Here is a 16,695-nt window from a genome sequence, read left to right on the forward strand (position 1 = left end):
TTAGCTGGGTGTGGTGGTGGGCCCCTGCAATCCCAGCTACTACTCCGGAGGCTGAGGCAGGAGAATCGCTGGAACCCGGGAGGCAGAGACTGCAGTGAGCCGAGATTGCGCCATTGCACTCCAGCCTGGGCAACAAGTGTGAAACTCCGTCTCAAAAAAGAAAAAACAAACAACAAAACATATGAAAGAGCTGCAGTTAGTCACCCATAGCAACTCAACCAGGGAAATAATATTTATCCCTTCCACTTCACCCCCCCACCACTTAGTTTGTTCTAGGACTGTTTAAAAGTCCTAGTTCTATGACTCTTTTGGGGGTCCTGAAACAGCTGCCTAAAGCCTAGTGACTCTAGGAAAGCCCATGTCATCACTGTTCTTGGCTTCCCTACTACCTCCTACCATCTAGTTATATGTATTTTCTACATGACTTCGTATATCTTAAGGCCAGTAAAATTAAATTTATAATGAAACTACATTAGTGGCTACTTATTCATGAGAAATGTTATCATTTTTGAAAACCGTATTTATTAATAAATGTTAGATTATCTCATGTAAATCTCACAACAGCCCCATGAGGCAGTTACTATTATTATCCCCACTTTACAGATGAGGGCACTGAGGTTTAAAAGTCTCACTGCTAGGCTAGGCGTAGTGGCTTACACCTATAATCCCTGCACTTTGTGAGGCCGAGGCGGGCAGATAATGAAGTCAGGATTTTGAGACCAGCCTGGCCAATATGATGAAACCCCGTCTCTACTACAAATACAAAAATTAGCCAGGCGTGGTGGTGGGCGCCTGTAGTCCCAGCTGCTCAGGAGGCTGAGGCAGGAGAATAGATTGAATCCAGGAGGCAGAGGTTGCCGTGAGCCGAGATCGTGTTACTGCACTCCAGCCTGGGCAACGGAGCGAGACTCCATCTCCAAAAAAAATTAAAAATAAGAAAAAACAAAAGTCTCACTGCTAGCAAAGAGCAGGTCACAAACCACTGCACTATACCACAGACAACAAAATAAACATGAGCCAGGCACAGTGGCTCACACCTGTAATCCCAGCACTTTAGGAGGTTGAGACAGAAGGATTTTTTCAGTTCAGGAGTTCCAGACCAGCCTGAGCAACATAGTGAGATCCCGTCTCCACTAAAAATTTTTTAAAATTAGTGGGGTGTACCGGCATATGCCTGTGGTCCCAGCTACTCGGGAAGCTGAGGTGGGAGGATCGCTTGAAGCCTGGGAGGTTGAAGTTACAGTGAGCTATGACTGCATCACTGCATTCTAGCTTAGGTGACAGAGCAAGACCATGTCTCAAAAAAAAAAAAAAAAAGAAAAAGAAAAAAGAAACATGATCTAAATATCCAGAATTCAAAAGGAATCAAGTAGTGAGCTTAAAGGTAATTCCCAATATACAGTTATCACCTAACCAACAGAAAGGAATTTATAGTAACTGTGTATTTGTTGAGTTCTTCATAGAGAATGAACGAGTAGATTGAAAAGTAGGACATTATGATGAACAAGGGTTCAGTAATCGCCGTATGTTGAGTTAGCAAAATTTCTAAGAACTGACAAAACTTTAATTCACCTGTAAGTCTATATTAAAGGAAATTAGTGGCATATATTTGATAAGTTCCAACATATTTATGTGTGTTAAATAAATGTGTTTGGACTACATTACCTTTTTTTCTTTAAAGATGGGAGTTCTGCTCTTGTTGCCCAGGCTGGAGTGCAATGATGCAATCTCAGCTCACTGCAATCTCTGCCTCCTGGGTTCAAGCAATTCTCCTGCCTCAGCCTCCCAAGTAAATAGGATTACAGGTACACACTACCACTCCCAGCAAATTTTTGCATTTAATAGAAATGGAGTTTCACTATGTTGGTCAGGCTGGTCTCGAACTCCTGACCTCAGGTGATACACCTGCCTCAGCCTCCCAAAGTGCTGGGATTACAGGCATGAGCCACTACACCCAGTCTTGGACTACATTACTTTTAAGGTCCCTTTATGCAATAAAACTCCATGATTATTAGACAAACCAAATTATGTAACTTTTATCTTCTAGTTTTATCTAATGATAATGTAAATTCCTGCCTCTTATACTGTTATTTGTAATTATTTAAACATTAATAACATGATTAAATCCTACACTTGAAACACATATACAACCTACTGTAGTTCTAAAACATTATATTTTGGGGTTTGGTATCTTTGTACTGTGATTCTACAATGTACTACAGTAGTAATTTTTGCCTGTTCAAAAGACATTTCCATTATCCCTTTCAGAATACAAATCCTGCTTCTCCATGATCTGGGCATGTGACCTATGCTGACCAATTATAATATCCTACTATCCTAAACACAAAGATTTATTCAAAGATAAGCATGTGACAAAAGCAGAACCTTCCCTGAAATTAATATGCCGACACTACAAAAAAAAAGTTCTACTAGGGTTCTAAACTGAATGGATATAGGTTTGGACTGCTGATGCCTTCCTTGACAGTTGTGAGGAAAAAGTCTACAGTAGGAACTTAATAAACTGAAGCCAAGTAAAGACAAGCAAAAATGAGAGAAAAGAGTGAACCAAAGTCCTGAGGAAATCTATTTGCACCTTGAATCTATTCCAGGCTTCCAGGTTAAAATAGCCAATGCATGGAATTTTTGCTTAAGCTTGTTTATATGGCTTTCCGACATTCGCAAACAAAAAGTCTCTACTGAACTAAGCTGGAGATAACAGATTTCAACATGAGTACCAACACTCAATATTGGCAGTGACTGCCTACAACACTGAGATGAGAGAGACTGAGGTCTCCTTCAGGGAAGAATGCAATGATCTAGTAATGGTATCTGCCATGAATAAGGCAGCACATGCCACATACTTATCAGCCCTTGGCTGAGCAGTGTCTTAGGAAATGACACTGGCATATAAAAGCAAAAAGCAGTAAAAAGAGACCAGGAAGCCAAAGTAGAGTGGGAAAAGTTGCATCAGGGAAGAGAAAAACAGTCACACAAAAAATGGCCAATCAAAATAAAAATTGGCTTGATTCAGAACACATTTTAATGTTCCAATTATTCTCTAGTGTAATACTTTAAGAAAAACACAGAGCCACTTCAAACTCATTCTCTGTATTCTTTCTTTATGCTTAAATATACTCTGGATCGTTTGTGACCCCCGGAAAAAAGGTTATTGTTCATCAGTTTAGGTTCACATTTAAGGTCAAGTCCCCCTGATTTCAAGGCGTTCTCCAAATTAAAATTTATGTCAACATATCCACACTTAGTTCTAATTTTTCCAAAGCATGGGACTTGATTTTTGATCCAGGATCAAAAATTCCAGAAGTGAATCCCAGTTCTGCCATGTACTAGCTTAGGCAAATCTCTCGACATTACCTCTGAACATTTCCCTCATCTGTAAAATGAAAATAATAGTACATACTTCAAAAAGTTGCTGAAAATCAAAGTGTGCCTACAAAGTGGTTGGCATGGTACATGGCACAGAGTAAGAGCTCACTAAACATTAACCATTATTATTTAGCATTCACTTAAAAAATTTTCTAATAGCCACTCCATTCCAACCTTAACACCCTAATTAAATGTCCATTTGTTCATTCATTTAACAAAAACATACCACTTACAAATAGAGAAAATAGATGAATCAAATACAGAACTTTTTCACAGGTACAAACTATTAAGATTTAATGGTAGACAGCAACAAGGCAAGAAAGAAATATATACGTTCTCTGGTACCTTTGATGGAGAAGTTAAAGATAATAACCGGGCTCTTTAAAGAGTTCATTCATTCAACACATAAATGTAAAGATGTGGTGTAGGAAAGCAGTGGAATACAGCATTTTCTAGAGTAAGGATTAAGGACAACTAAAGTACTAAAGGAAAAAAGGAGGCACGTACAGGAAACAGCAAGTAGTTCAGGTTGGCCTCAGTGAAGATACTTGAATAGGAATAAAAGAAAATTAAGACTGCCCTCTCCCTTCTTGACCCCTATCCTTTGTCCCCCTCCCTCCTTCCCTCCTATCACCATCGCTTCTGGCACCACTGCACCCGTAGGAGCTCCCCAACGGTGATGGGTTCTCAGCCCTCCATGTTACCGTGGGATGAAGAGCAAGAGGAGATCAAGAAGGAGTTCAGCTTTTCCCACAGTCAAATCACTTGCTCTATAGCCGGTTCACCAGTCTGGACAAAGGAGAGACTGGCACTCTCAGCCAAGAAGATTTCCTGAGGATTCCAGAACTTGTCATTGATCCACTGGGGGACCAAATCATCAATGCCTTCTTTCCAGAGGGAGAGGACTGGGTAAACTTCCGTGGATTCACGCAAACTTTGGCTCATTTCCACCCCATTAAGGATAACAAAAAGAGCAAAGATGTGAATGGACCCGAACCACTCAACAGCCGAAGCAACAAACTGCACTTTGCTTTTTGACTATATGAGTTCGATAAAGATGATAAGCGCTCCCGTGATGAGCTGATACAGGTGCTACGCTTGATGGTCGGAGTAAATATCTCAGATGAGCAGCTGGGCAGCATCACAGATAGGACCATTTAGGAGGCTGATCAGGATGGGGACAGTGCCATATCTTTCATAGAATTTGTTAAGGTTTTGGAGAAGGTGGATGTAGAACAGAAAATGAGCATCTGATTTCTTCACTAAAGGACGGAGACCAAACTGTTCCTTGCGGTCTAGTATTTAAGAACTGGAACCTGAAAGTCCTCCTTCCACCAACCCCACCTCCACCCCATCATTCCCCTTCTCCCAAAGTACTACTGCTGTTGCATAACAACCCCAAACATGTTCTGACAACACAAACCTGCCTTTGGTGCATAAACAGGGCATTACAGAATGGTACACCCATTCTATTTCTGTTCGGTATCCATTCACTAGTTCTTCATTTATAAATATCTTCTTTCCCATTCTGTTGCTGAATGCCACATATCCATACAGTCTGAGAAAGTGAGAGAGGGAACCATGCCGAGAACAAGCCAGCAAAGCTCTTTCACCAGATGTAGACTGCAGCCCTACTGTCTTCCCTCCAGCAAGTCTGCCATCATGCTTCTTCATCCTTTTCATATGTCCTTTGCTTCGTACTTCTGTGTCATGCAACATACTGTTCGCTTAGTCTGGCAGTCTTTCTGCTTTTCATTAAGCACCAAAATCTCCTCTGTTCTACTTGGCACAGCTATGCCCTATGTATTTCTGATTTGGCAGGATAGTTCAGGGGTCTGGCAGTTTTTATTTACCTTCATTATTAAATGGGCCTCTGGGACGTTGCCTCTCCAGGAGCTTTTTGGTAACCAACACTTCTCTGAGAAGTATGAGACCATCCTCTGCATTCTACTCTATCATCAAAGGGCTGCTGGGTGGAGAAACGCCATCTTGAAAGGTGGCCTTGGTGAGAGGTGTGGAGTCAAGTTTTCTAGGTTGCTTGCCCACATCACTCTACCTCTGGCCTCTGATTCTCAACTTTGTACCTACATGGCTCCTCTTGTTAGTGCAGTGTTGACTATTCAAAAAATAGCAATATGCCTACAGGTTTGCTTAGTTGGGGGACACCGTTACCAGAATGGCTTCTCTGACAATATGCCTGGGGACTTTTTCATGGCTTTTTATCAAGGAGGCTGGGCACCCTATAAAGCCTCACGCATTCACACCTTTACAGCATGGTTTATGCCTTAGTGTTATGTGCACTGGAATGTTTTTCACTTCACATTTCCAAGTAGAAAGATTAGTGTTAACTTATCCCAGTCCAAAATATTTAAAGATTGGTTCCTCAGTGTCTTGAAGTTTTGCACAAAATTCTTTTTTTTTTTTTTTTTTGAGATGGAGTCTCACTCTGTCACCCAGGCTAGAGTGCAGTGGCACAATCTTGGCTCACTGCAACCTCCGCCTCCTGGTTCAAGCAATTCTCCCGCCTCAGTTTCCCAAGTAGCTGGGATTACAGACGTGCACCACCACACCTGGTTAATTTTTTATTTTTAGTAGAGAGGGGGTTCTCTTCACCATGCTGGTCAGGTTTGTCTTGAACTCCTGACGTCAGGTGATCCTCCTGCCTCAGCGTCCCAAAGTGCTGGGATTACAGGCATAAGCCACCATGCTCAGCCACAAAATTCTTTATGAATTATACACTTGGCAAATGTTAATGATGGAAGCCACAGTCAGTTCCTAATACATGTCCAACGCATTGACTATTGTATCATTAGCTGCCTGGTTACATTAGCTTCCTAGCTCCTTGTATAGACCACTGCTAATCCCTTAAAAATGAGGTCTGGCACAAGTAGCACAACCTAAGGTGGCATTACAGGTCTTTGAGCAAGCCACAGCAAATTTTCTGCCTAAGTCAGCTAAGTTTAGACTTCAGTGAATCAAGCTATTGCCATCCTAATGCATGTCCCTATGAGTCTGTTTATCCAAACATCTGCCCTTGGCTGACTTTCTCTGATTCATTGCTTGCCTGCTTGCTTGCTTGTTTCCTTGCTTTGGAAAACTACTGAAGATGTGTACATAATTCTTTAGGAAGGGGACTGCTAAAAAAATACGACTGCAAAGTGATGGAAAAGGGTGGAGAACAGGGAAGTAGCTGGGTTGGATGGCTCAAATACAAATGAATGAGAAATTCTTCATGAAGGATCAGTCAGACTTTGTGATCAAGTGAAAATGGAAGAATGTCTGATACTGATCTACTAGAGAGGTACTTCAGAGGCTCCTTGACTTGCATATTTAAAGTTCCTAAGGTTATAGCTTTTCCCCTCTTTTGTCTGTATAGCAAACTGTTTTAATCCACGATTGTGCCTTATTGTTCCATTAAAACATTATCAACAAATACTTGTGCTTGAAACAAAAAAAAAAAAAGGAAAGAAAGAAAGTAAGTTAAGACTAAAGTCTGGTCAGCTCGAGATCCTTAAAGGCTCTGAAACCAAGTCCAGAATCCCACTTTCATTCTATCAATAGTGAAAATTTAAAGATTTGTAAGTGGTACAATTATAAGTTCATAACTGTATAGGCAAAGGATGAGTGTGCTATAACATGTAAAATAGATTGGAGAAGAAACATCTGCTGTACCAGTATGAAATCTGCAAATTAATCAGGCAGCTAGAAAAAACATGAAAAGAAAGTCTGAAGGGAAAAATACTAATACAACTGAATCAGTAAGATTTAAAATTTAATGAAATTTGTGAAGAAGAAATGAAAGATGATTTAGCTTTCAAGCCTTAGGTCTATGAACTGTACTGAGGAAATATGGCTCCCGAACTTCACAGATGATTTACCCATTTTCCAAAATGCCATATCATATTTTAACTTCTTTAATGCACTGAATTATTTTCACCTATCGAGTGAAACATGTATCGTGCAAGAACATGATATAGTAACTAATAAATACATTCAACAAATCTGGAAGACTGTAAGTATGCTGAGCAGGGAAGAGAATGGGCTACTTATTACATCTGATACATTATAACATGCCAATTAAAAGTAGAATTTGAACTTCTGTAATCATTTTTTCATTAAAATGGGAGCCAGGATTCCTATATCCATTTGTTCACTGGTATATCCCTCAATTTCTAGAATGGGGTCTGGTATATTGTTAGAAATCAATAAATATATTTGTTAAATGCATATATAAATGAGAAAAGAAAGAAGTTATTAAATTTTAAGAAAGGTTCTACGTTGGTCTCAATGTTCTGAGCATTCAATATTCTCACCCAATCTTTCTTTTATTAAAATAGTCTTCTGTAGGTCACTCTATTTTGAAAAATCTAAAACTGTGACAGATTTAGTAAAATGTTATGACCACTTTAAATAATACTAAATCACTGTATTAACCACTAAAAGCCAAAACAAAAATCTTAATGTATCGTCAGACATAAAAATAATGATATCTGAGATTTTATACAGATTTTTAGGTATGCTCCATTTTTTGGGTTGGCTCCATTTCACAGTTTGGAAATATTTTTAACTTCAGACATGTGATATAAATTTAAAATTATCCCTTACCCACATGAATTTCAAGGCAAATATGTTAGTTACTATATGGGAAATTTTAAAATGTTTCCTTGCAGAGTTTATCATCTTACCAGGTCTTTCCTTCCCAGTGCCTTTTGACTCAGCAAATTTTTGTATCAAACTTTCAACTGTAGTATTAGCCATGTTATTTATAAATTCTTCATGGACCTATTAAAATGAAATAAAGATAACTTTTTCTTTTTCCACATTCTTAATGTATTTCAGATAAAACTTACACAAGACAATTAAAATTAATTACATCAAAATATGTATTTTTGACCCAAGGCCCTTGAGAACTTTAATTTACCTGTCTTCCAGCGTTACTAGATCTGTGGGGACCAGCCATCACTTACATTAACCCCTTAACACACAACCTCACGCCCCTAGAAGTCAAAGCAGCTTTCTGTTCCCATCTTCAAGCATTCTAGACATCATTCTTATAATACTTATATAGACAATAAAAATACTTTTGGATTAAAAAAAACACACACACACAGTCCGACTCTGTCACCCAGATGGCTGAGTGTCATGGCTCAAGGCAGCCTCAAACTCCTGGGCTCAAGTGATCCTCCCACCTCAGCCTCCCAAGTAGCTGGGACTATAGGCACGCACCATCACACACAAAAAACTTTTTTAACATTTAAAAATTTTTAAGTATTTTTTAAATTTTTTGTAGAGATGAGGTCTCGCTATGTTGCCCAGGCTGGTCTTGAACTTCTGGGCTCAAGTGATCTTCCTGCCTCATCCTCCCAAACTGCTGAGATTACTGGTGTGAGCCACCATGCCTAGCCAGTTTGAAGAATAACAGATTCCATCTTTCTCTACTATATTTCAATGTACCCCAAATTGTCATCATTAAACCTTTTATATTTGTGGAACACTTCTAAGTAAAAGTTATATAATTTAATATAAAGTTGCTGCTTTAAATTTAAAAATAGTAAAGCTTGAAAAAAGAAAATTCAAAAGTTGATAGCTTTAGAAATTAAATATAAAGAAAACTGAATATAGTTAATTTAAAAAATTAATTTGAATTATCATCCTCAGTGGCCAAATGATAAAATATCCAGCTTATTTTATATTTAACACATGTAAATATATTATCTTTACATATTCTTTATCTGGAAAAATTTGGTAACATAATTATGAACTTTGAACAGAGTGAGAAAATATTTTTAAAGAGCTATAAATAAACAAATTTTTTATGAATAGTTCAACATAAAGTAAAAAAACTTACCTGGCCTATCTGCAAATGAATTTCCTTTATAGCATTTGACAAGGATCCTATAATTTCCTTTATGTGAATGAGATGAGTTTCTTCAATATCTTGAAATTTCTGGATAACATATACAAAGTTATAGATTTATAACATATACAGGTACATACATATATATTCTGGAATCAAAAGAGCTTTTAGAAATCATCTCTCCCAGCACTTTGGGAGGCCGAGGTCAGGAGTTGGAGACCAGCCTGGCCAACATGGTGAAACCCTGTCTCTACTAAAAATGCAAAAATTAGCCAGGCATGGTGGTAGATGCCTGTAATCCCAGCAATTTGGGAGGCTGAGGCAAGAGAAGTGAGCCGAGATCACGCCACTGCACTGGAGCCTGGATGACAGAGCAAGACTCCGTCTCCAAAAAAAGGAAATCATCTCAATATAATCAAATTTTCCAAGTTACCACTGTTACACAATGTTTAACAAAGCCTCAAGACAAACAGGTCTAGCAGGTAAACTGAAATATGGCACTGCAAAAAGTTAACTTTTTGTTATGTCATGTTTTAGGTAAACACAAACTTTTCTAGAATTTGGATTTTTTTTTTTTTTTTTTAAGACAGAATCTCGCTGTTGCCCAGACTGGAGTGCAGTGGCACCATCTTGGCTCACTGCAAGCTCTGCCTCCCGGGTTCACACCATTCTCCTGCTTCAGCCTCCCGAATACCTGGGACTACAGGTGCCCGCCACCATACCTGGCTAATTTTATGTATTTTTAGTAGAGACGAGGTTTCACCATGTTAGCCAGGATCTCGATCTCCTGACCTCGTGATCCACCTGCCTCGGCCTCCCAAAGTGCTGAGATTACAGGCATGAGCCACCACGCCCAGCCGAATTTGGAGCTATTACACATTAAAATCTGTAATTGTGATCAGAATATTAGGAGACCCAGAAGAGAATAGTGTTACAAAAAAAAAAAAAGTTTTAAAAACTGAGAAACAATTAGTTGGCAAAGCAAAAACTACAGTTTACTTTCAAAGACTTTATAATCTAGTGCATAGATTTTCAAAATGTCTTTCTAATCCTTGAAATAATAATATACACCCGGCACAGTGGCTCACACCTATAATCCCAGCACTTTGGGAGGCCGAGGCAGGCAGATCACAAGGTCAGGAGTTTTAGACCAGCCTGACCAACATGGTGAATCCCCATCTCCACTGAAAATACAGAACAATTAGCCAGGCGTCGTGGTGCGCACTTGTAATCCCAGCTACTTGGCAGGCTGAGGCAGGAGAATCACTTGAACCCGGGAGGCGGAGGTTGCAGTGAGCCAAGATCGCGCCATTGCACTCCAGTCTGGGCAACAGAGTGAGACTCCATCTCAAAAAAAGAAAAAAAAAAGAAATAACAATATACAATCCCCAAAAGAGATGACTGTGATCAAAGAAAACTGGGAAAGCCTATATACTCTATTTCAGCAGTTCTCAATCAAAGGTGAGGATGAGTTAGATCACATGGAGAATGTTTTCAAACTTCCAAACAAACAGATCCTCCAGTACTGCCTGGGGAATGGGGGCTGAAAGAGGTGAGAATGTTGTTTGGAAAACATTTCCAAGTTACTCTGATATCCCCAGAGAGAAAACCGCTGCTTACCTTGCCTTGATATATAAATATATCAAAATATATCAAAAGCTCCTAGAGGCCAGGCACGATGGCTCACACCTGTAATCCCAGCACTCCAGGAGGCCAAGACCGGTCAATCATGAGATGAGGAGTTCAAGACCAACCTGGCCAACATGGTGAAACCCTGTCTCTACTAAAAACACAAAAATTAGCCAGGCATGGTGGCGCGTGCCTGTAATCCCAGATACTAGGGAGCCTCAGGCAGAGAATAGCTTGAACCCAGGAGAACTGCTTAAACCTGGAAGGTAGAGGTTGCAGTGAGCCGAGATCCCGCCACTGCATTCCAGCCTGGGCGACAGAGTGAGACTTCATTTTGGAGAAAAAAAAGAAGCTCTGAGAAATACTGAAATAATGACACATGTTTCACTTTGCTTAACCCAGTATTTTCCAAATTTCTTTGACCTCACAACACTTTGGTTTTTTTCTTCCCTGAACATCTATTAATATCTCACAGAACAATTAACAGCCCTCAAAACAGGCTTTGGGAAATGCTGAGTTATCCATTTTCAAACAAAATACATTCGTCATTTCTATTGTACAAACCTGGTAATCCATTTTTTGCCAAATTAAATCAGTTATAAGGAATGGACCTAAGCCTTATTATTTTTCTCTGGCTAGTTTATCAAATTAAATTCCCTGACCCTATATTTAATATCTAAATTTCTTTAGTCACTTTGGTGACCAGAAATCCCCAAACCAAATGATATCTAATGTGTAAATGGTAAGAACCTCTAAAAAAAAATCCAGAATGGTGAAATTAGTTTTGGCAGTATTGCAACAGCCCAAAAACTTAAATCAATGTGATTTATGAGGAACGGCAGAGTTAAAATGGAATGCTTGTCATTGACTAATTTTGACCAAGTCAATGAGAATACAGTACCAGTATTTCAAGATCCTGAATTACTCTCAAGAACTGAGGACCATTTAGCACAAGGATAGCCCTTAGCTTAAATTTCAGCAATTTAATGAACAAGATATTTTCTCATAGACAAATAGCCATTAATTTCATTTGAATGACCCTTAATTCCGAGGAAACCGTCTTTATTCCCTTTTGAAAAAGCTACACTCAACAAGGCAGATCATTATTTATTTACAAATATCTTAAAATATGAATCCACAGAGAAACTCAAGGCATGATTCAGATGCAATTTTGAAACTGTGGGGTTTTGGGGGTAGGGGCACACTGCTAACTATCACAATTCCTCAAAATTAGTGACTACTAAACTCAGAGTAATTCAGCAATGGGAAATGGATACAGTCTCAAGTGCTTGAGGATACACAAAAGAACTTTCTTGAACAAATTAGATAGGCACTTTACCCCCTGCAACTTCAAATTCACTGTGTTCACATGTACTGTTACATTAATTTTTTTTTTTTTTTTTTTGAGATAGAGTCTTGCTCTGTCACCAGGCTGGAGTGCAGTGGTGCGATCTCAGCTCACTGCAACCTCTGCCTCCTGGGTTCAAGTGATTCTCCTGCCTCAGCCTCCCAAGAAGCTGGGATTACAGGCACTTGCCACCATGTCCAACTAATTTTTGTATTTTTAGTAGACAGGGATTCACCACGTTGGCCAGTATGGTCTCAATCTCTTGACTTTGTGATCTGCCTGCCTCGGCCTCCCAAAGCATAAGCCACCGAATTGATGATTACAGGCCTAAGACACCAAACCAGCCTGTTATATTAATTTTTGAAAGTATAGTCATGAGCCACATAATGACATTTCTGTCAACAACTAATGCCACATTATGACAGTGGTACCAAAAGATTATAATAGATATGAAAACTTTCTATTGCCTAGTACATCATAGCTGCCATAACGTAGTGCAGCGTATTACTCACATTTGTGGTGATGCTGGTATAAACAAACCTACTGTGCTGCCTGTCACATAAAAGTACTGCATAGCACCTAACACACAGTACATAATACCTGATAATAAATTATGCTACTGGTAAATGTATTTACTACACTTTTTATTATTAGAGTGTAATCTTCCTACTTACTAGAAAAAACAGTAACTGCAATACAGCCTCCAGCAGATCCTTCAGGAGTTATTCTAGAAGGCTTTGTTATCATAGGTGATACTTTTTTTTTTTTTTCCTGAGATGGAGTCTCGCTCTATCGCCCAGGCTGGAGTGCAGTGGCACAATCTCAGCTCACTGCAACCACTACCTCTTGGGTTCAAGTGATTCTCATGCCTGAGCTTCCGGCATAGCTAGGATTACAGGCGCACACCACCACGCCGAGCTAATTTTTGTATTTTTATTAAAGATGAGGTTTCACCATGTTGGCCAGGCTGGTCTCGAACTCCTGACCTCAAGTGATCCGCCCACTTCGCCCTCCCAAAGTGCTGGGATTACAAGTGTGAGCCACCAAGTCCAGCCGGAGATGACAATTCTATGCATGCTACTGCCCCTGAAGACCTTCCAGTAGGATAAGATGTACAGACAAAAGAGCAATCCTAATGATACTAAGCCTATGTATGCCCATGTTTACTGTACATGTTTGTATCTTAGTTTTTAGGAAAAAGATTTTAGAAGTTAAAAAAAATGTTTTAAACAGAAAAAAAGCTGATCGAGTAAGGATACAAAGAAAATATTATTGTACAAATGTACAATGTGTTTCTACTTTAAGATGTCATCAAAAAAGGGTCAAAATGTTTAAAAAATGTTTTGTTTCTAAACTTACAGTGAGCTAAGGTTAATTTATTACTGAAGGAAGAAAACTATTTTTAATAAAATTTAACATAACCTAAATCTACAGTGCTTCTAAAATCTACAGCAGTGTACAGTAATGTCCTAGGCCTTCACATTTACTCACTACTGACTCACCAACTCAACCAGAGCAACTTCCAGTCCTGCAATCTCCATTCAACATAAGTGTTCTACTCAGGTGCAGCATTTTAAATCTTTTATACTGTATTTTTACTGTATCTTTTCTATGTTTAAATACACAAATACCATCTTGTTATAACTGCCTACAGTATTCAGTACAGTAACATGCTGTACAGGTTTGTAGCTTAGAAGCAACAGACTACACCATATAGCCAGGTCTGTAGTAGTCTATACCATCTAGGTTTATGTAAGTAAGTACATTCTCTCTCTCTCTCTTTTTTTTTTTTTTTTTTTTTGTGAGACAGAGTCTCACTCTGTTGCCCAGGCTGGAGTGCAGTGGCACAATCTCGGCTCACCACAACCTCTGCTTCCCATTTCAAGCAATTCTGCTGCCTCAGCCTCCCAGGTAGCTGGGATTATAGGCGTGCAACACCATGCCTGGCTAATTTTTGTATTTTTAGTAGAGACAGGGTTTCAACACATTAGGAAGTCTAGTCTTGAACTCCTGACCTCAGGTGATACGCCCGCCTCAGTCTCCAGAAGTGCTGGGATTACAGGCATGAGCCACCATGCCTGGTCATGCATAAGTACATTCTATGATGTTCACACAATGACAAAATTGCCTAATGACATTTTTTAAAGTGTATCCCCATTGTTAAGCGACACATGACTATACTATCTTGTCAGCCACTAAAGATATATAAAAGTACTCTAATTCTAATAATCTTTCATCTGAGAGTACTGATTAACAAATCTCAAAGTTTCCATAAACTAGCTATCTCACTGCTTTAAAGTAAACAAAATCTCCATATTCTGTTTCAAGTCTCATTAAATAGTGGTAAAAGCATGAGCATAAAAAGTCACAATTTCGATCATTTTTATTCTAAACCTAAATTTTGAAAACTTAAATCACAAATACTCTAAAATCTAACCTCTTTCACCCTAGAGACTCAATTATCTTCTCCCACTAGTAAATACAGGTCCTACCACCCAAATTTGATTCTCACTATACTGTCTGGTTCTTTCTTTCCCACTGAGACTGGTCAACCCAGGTGGCCTGGAAAAATAGTTAAGTGGAGAAGTAAAAGGATTACTTTCCCTTCTAAAATAACCCAAATTAAAGTCTATTCTCTATGAAGAAACAATAATTAACCTATTCTGCAGCTGTACGAGTATGACAGAGAGGGAGAGACAGAAACAGAGATCTCTAAGATCTTGAGAAAGAACAAATATACACACATTAGTAAGGTATGCCATCATCTTTATTTAAAAGCAGCATGGTCACACATTTGCTCGAATAAATTAATGTCCCCATCTTTAAAAGGGCAGAATGGGCTGGCATGGTGCCTGTAACCCCAGCCAGCATTTTGGGAGGCTGAGCTGGGCAGATCGCTTGAGCCCAAGAGCTCGAGACCACCCTGGGCAACAGGTGAAACCCTGTCTCTACTAAAAATACAAAAATTAGCCGGACATGATGGTGCACACCTGCAGTCCCAGCTACTCAGGAGGCTGAGGTGGGAGGGTCACTAGCCTGGGAGGCAGAAGGGTTGCAGTAAGCCAAGATCGTGCCATTGAACTCAAGCCTGGTTGACAGAGTGAGACCCTGTCTCAAAAAACAACAAAAAACAAACAAAAAAAACAGAAAGGCAGGATGAACAATTAAAATGCCATTTTGAAAAACAATGTAATGGGGAAGCAGAACAAGAAAAGGAAACGGAAAAACGTGCCGAACATTCTTTTTTATAAAGTAACATCAACAAACAAAAATCTCTGACTATAGCAAATCCTATTTATTCCAATTTTAAAAATTAACAAAACAGCAAATGCTCAGCTGATAGAGACTAATCATTTAATGTGAAATTAACATATCAAGCCTTATAAATGCTCCTAATGATTTAAAAGACAAAACAGCACTTGCTGAAGTCTGTAATGACCTCAGTTGCTACAGAAATTGAAACTTTCTATCTCACTAGACTTGAAGACTTCTTTAAGACAACTACTTAAACCTTTCCTTCTTGAAGCTTCTTTGTCCAGCTACCATGACATTACACTTCCAGTTTTCTTCTTTCTTCTTTGGCTTCCTCTATTAAAATCTCAATAATGAGTCTCTCAGAGCTTGGCCCTGAGGCCCTTTCTTCCCCACACTCTAACTAAAAGTGATGTCATCATGGCTTTGTGTACTGAGAACACCCTATTTTATATGGTCTCATGATCCTTATTAAAAACTTTTGGGACCTGGTGAGTTTTGGAATTCCTTTTCTTCCCTTATTTTTTAAATAAAGATATATAGCATTGTTTAGAATGCCATATACTTCATTCATAATACTACCAGCAGGATCTGTAGTGGCATCTGTTTATCAAACACATTAATATTTCTAAAGGAAAATATACATAGCATAACTCAGAGCTCTTCAGATTCAGAATTGTGGATAAGGAACTGTGGACATTATGTCCGGTCCAGATTACTTGGCTCCCCTAAAACTGCTCTCCTGATGTCACCAATTACATTATCTCATAGGCGTCTTAAAATTAACATGTTCAAAATTGAACATCTGATCCCTTCCTTCCATCAAACTAACAGTTCTTCATCTAATCTTCCCTATTCATCTCTTTCCACATAGATTTAACAAGCTAAAACCTGGAAGGGATCCTGATCTGCAGAATTCCTCAACCCATCCCATCCCTGCCATCTCCAATGCATTCACTTCTCTCCTTCTCTAAGACCACTATGTTGGCCTGCATTCTTCTCACCTGACTACTATACTGACTTCCAAACTGGACTCTTGATTCTCCTTTAGCCATACTCTAATCAATTCTTCACTAAACTGCCAGAATTATCTTTAAATGTAGACCAGATCATGTCACATCCCTGCCTAAAACCCTTAGGCGGCTTCTAGCTGCTCTTAGAAGAAAACCTAAATTCTTTTGCCATTAAAAGTAATGGCAAAAACTGCAATTACTTTTGCACCAAC

The 16,695-nt window shown here is 39.0% G+C and overlaps 1 protein-coding gene and 1 pseudogene across 2 annotated transcripts in view; one reads left to right on the forward strand and one right to left on the reverse strand.

The window, feature by feature from the left end:
• FCHO2 (FCH domain only 2) overlaps positions 1–16,695 on the reverse strand; it is a 139,020-nt gene that overhangs the window by 73,235 nt on the left and 49,090 nt on the right. The window contains exons 7-8 of one of the 2 annotated variants that reach the window (XM_011959278.1): positions 9,233–9,331; positions 8,070–8,166 (exon numbers count right to left, since the gene is read on the reverse strand). In XM_011959278.1, the coding sequence (XP_011814668.1) occupies positions 8,070–8,166; positions 9,233–9,331 (196 nt within the window). The remainder of the gene's footprint in view (positions 1–8,069; positions 8,167–9,232; positions 9,332–16,695) is intronic. The other variant, XM_011959277.1, reaches the window with a different exon arrangement.
• Positions 4,064–4,650, forward strand: LOC105524145 (annotated as a pseudogene).

This window comes from Colobus angolensis, unplaced genomic scaffold, assembly GCF_000951035.1.
Source record: "Colobus angolensis palliatus isolate OR3802 unplaced genomic scaffold, Cang.pa_1.0 Scaffold49, whole genome shotgun sequence".
NCBI classification, from domain to species: domain Eukaryota; kingdom Metazoa; phylum Chordata; class Mammalia; order Primates; family Cercopithecidae; genus Colobus; species Colobus angolensis.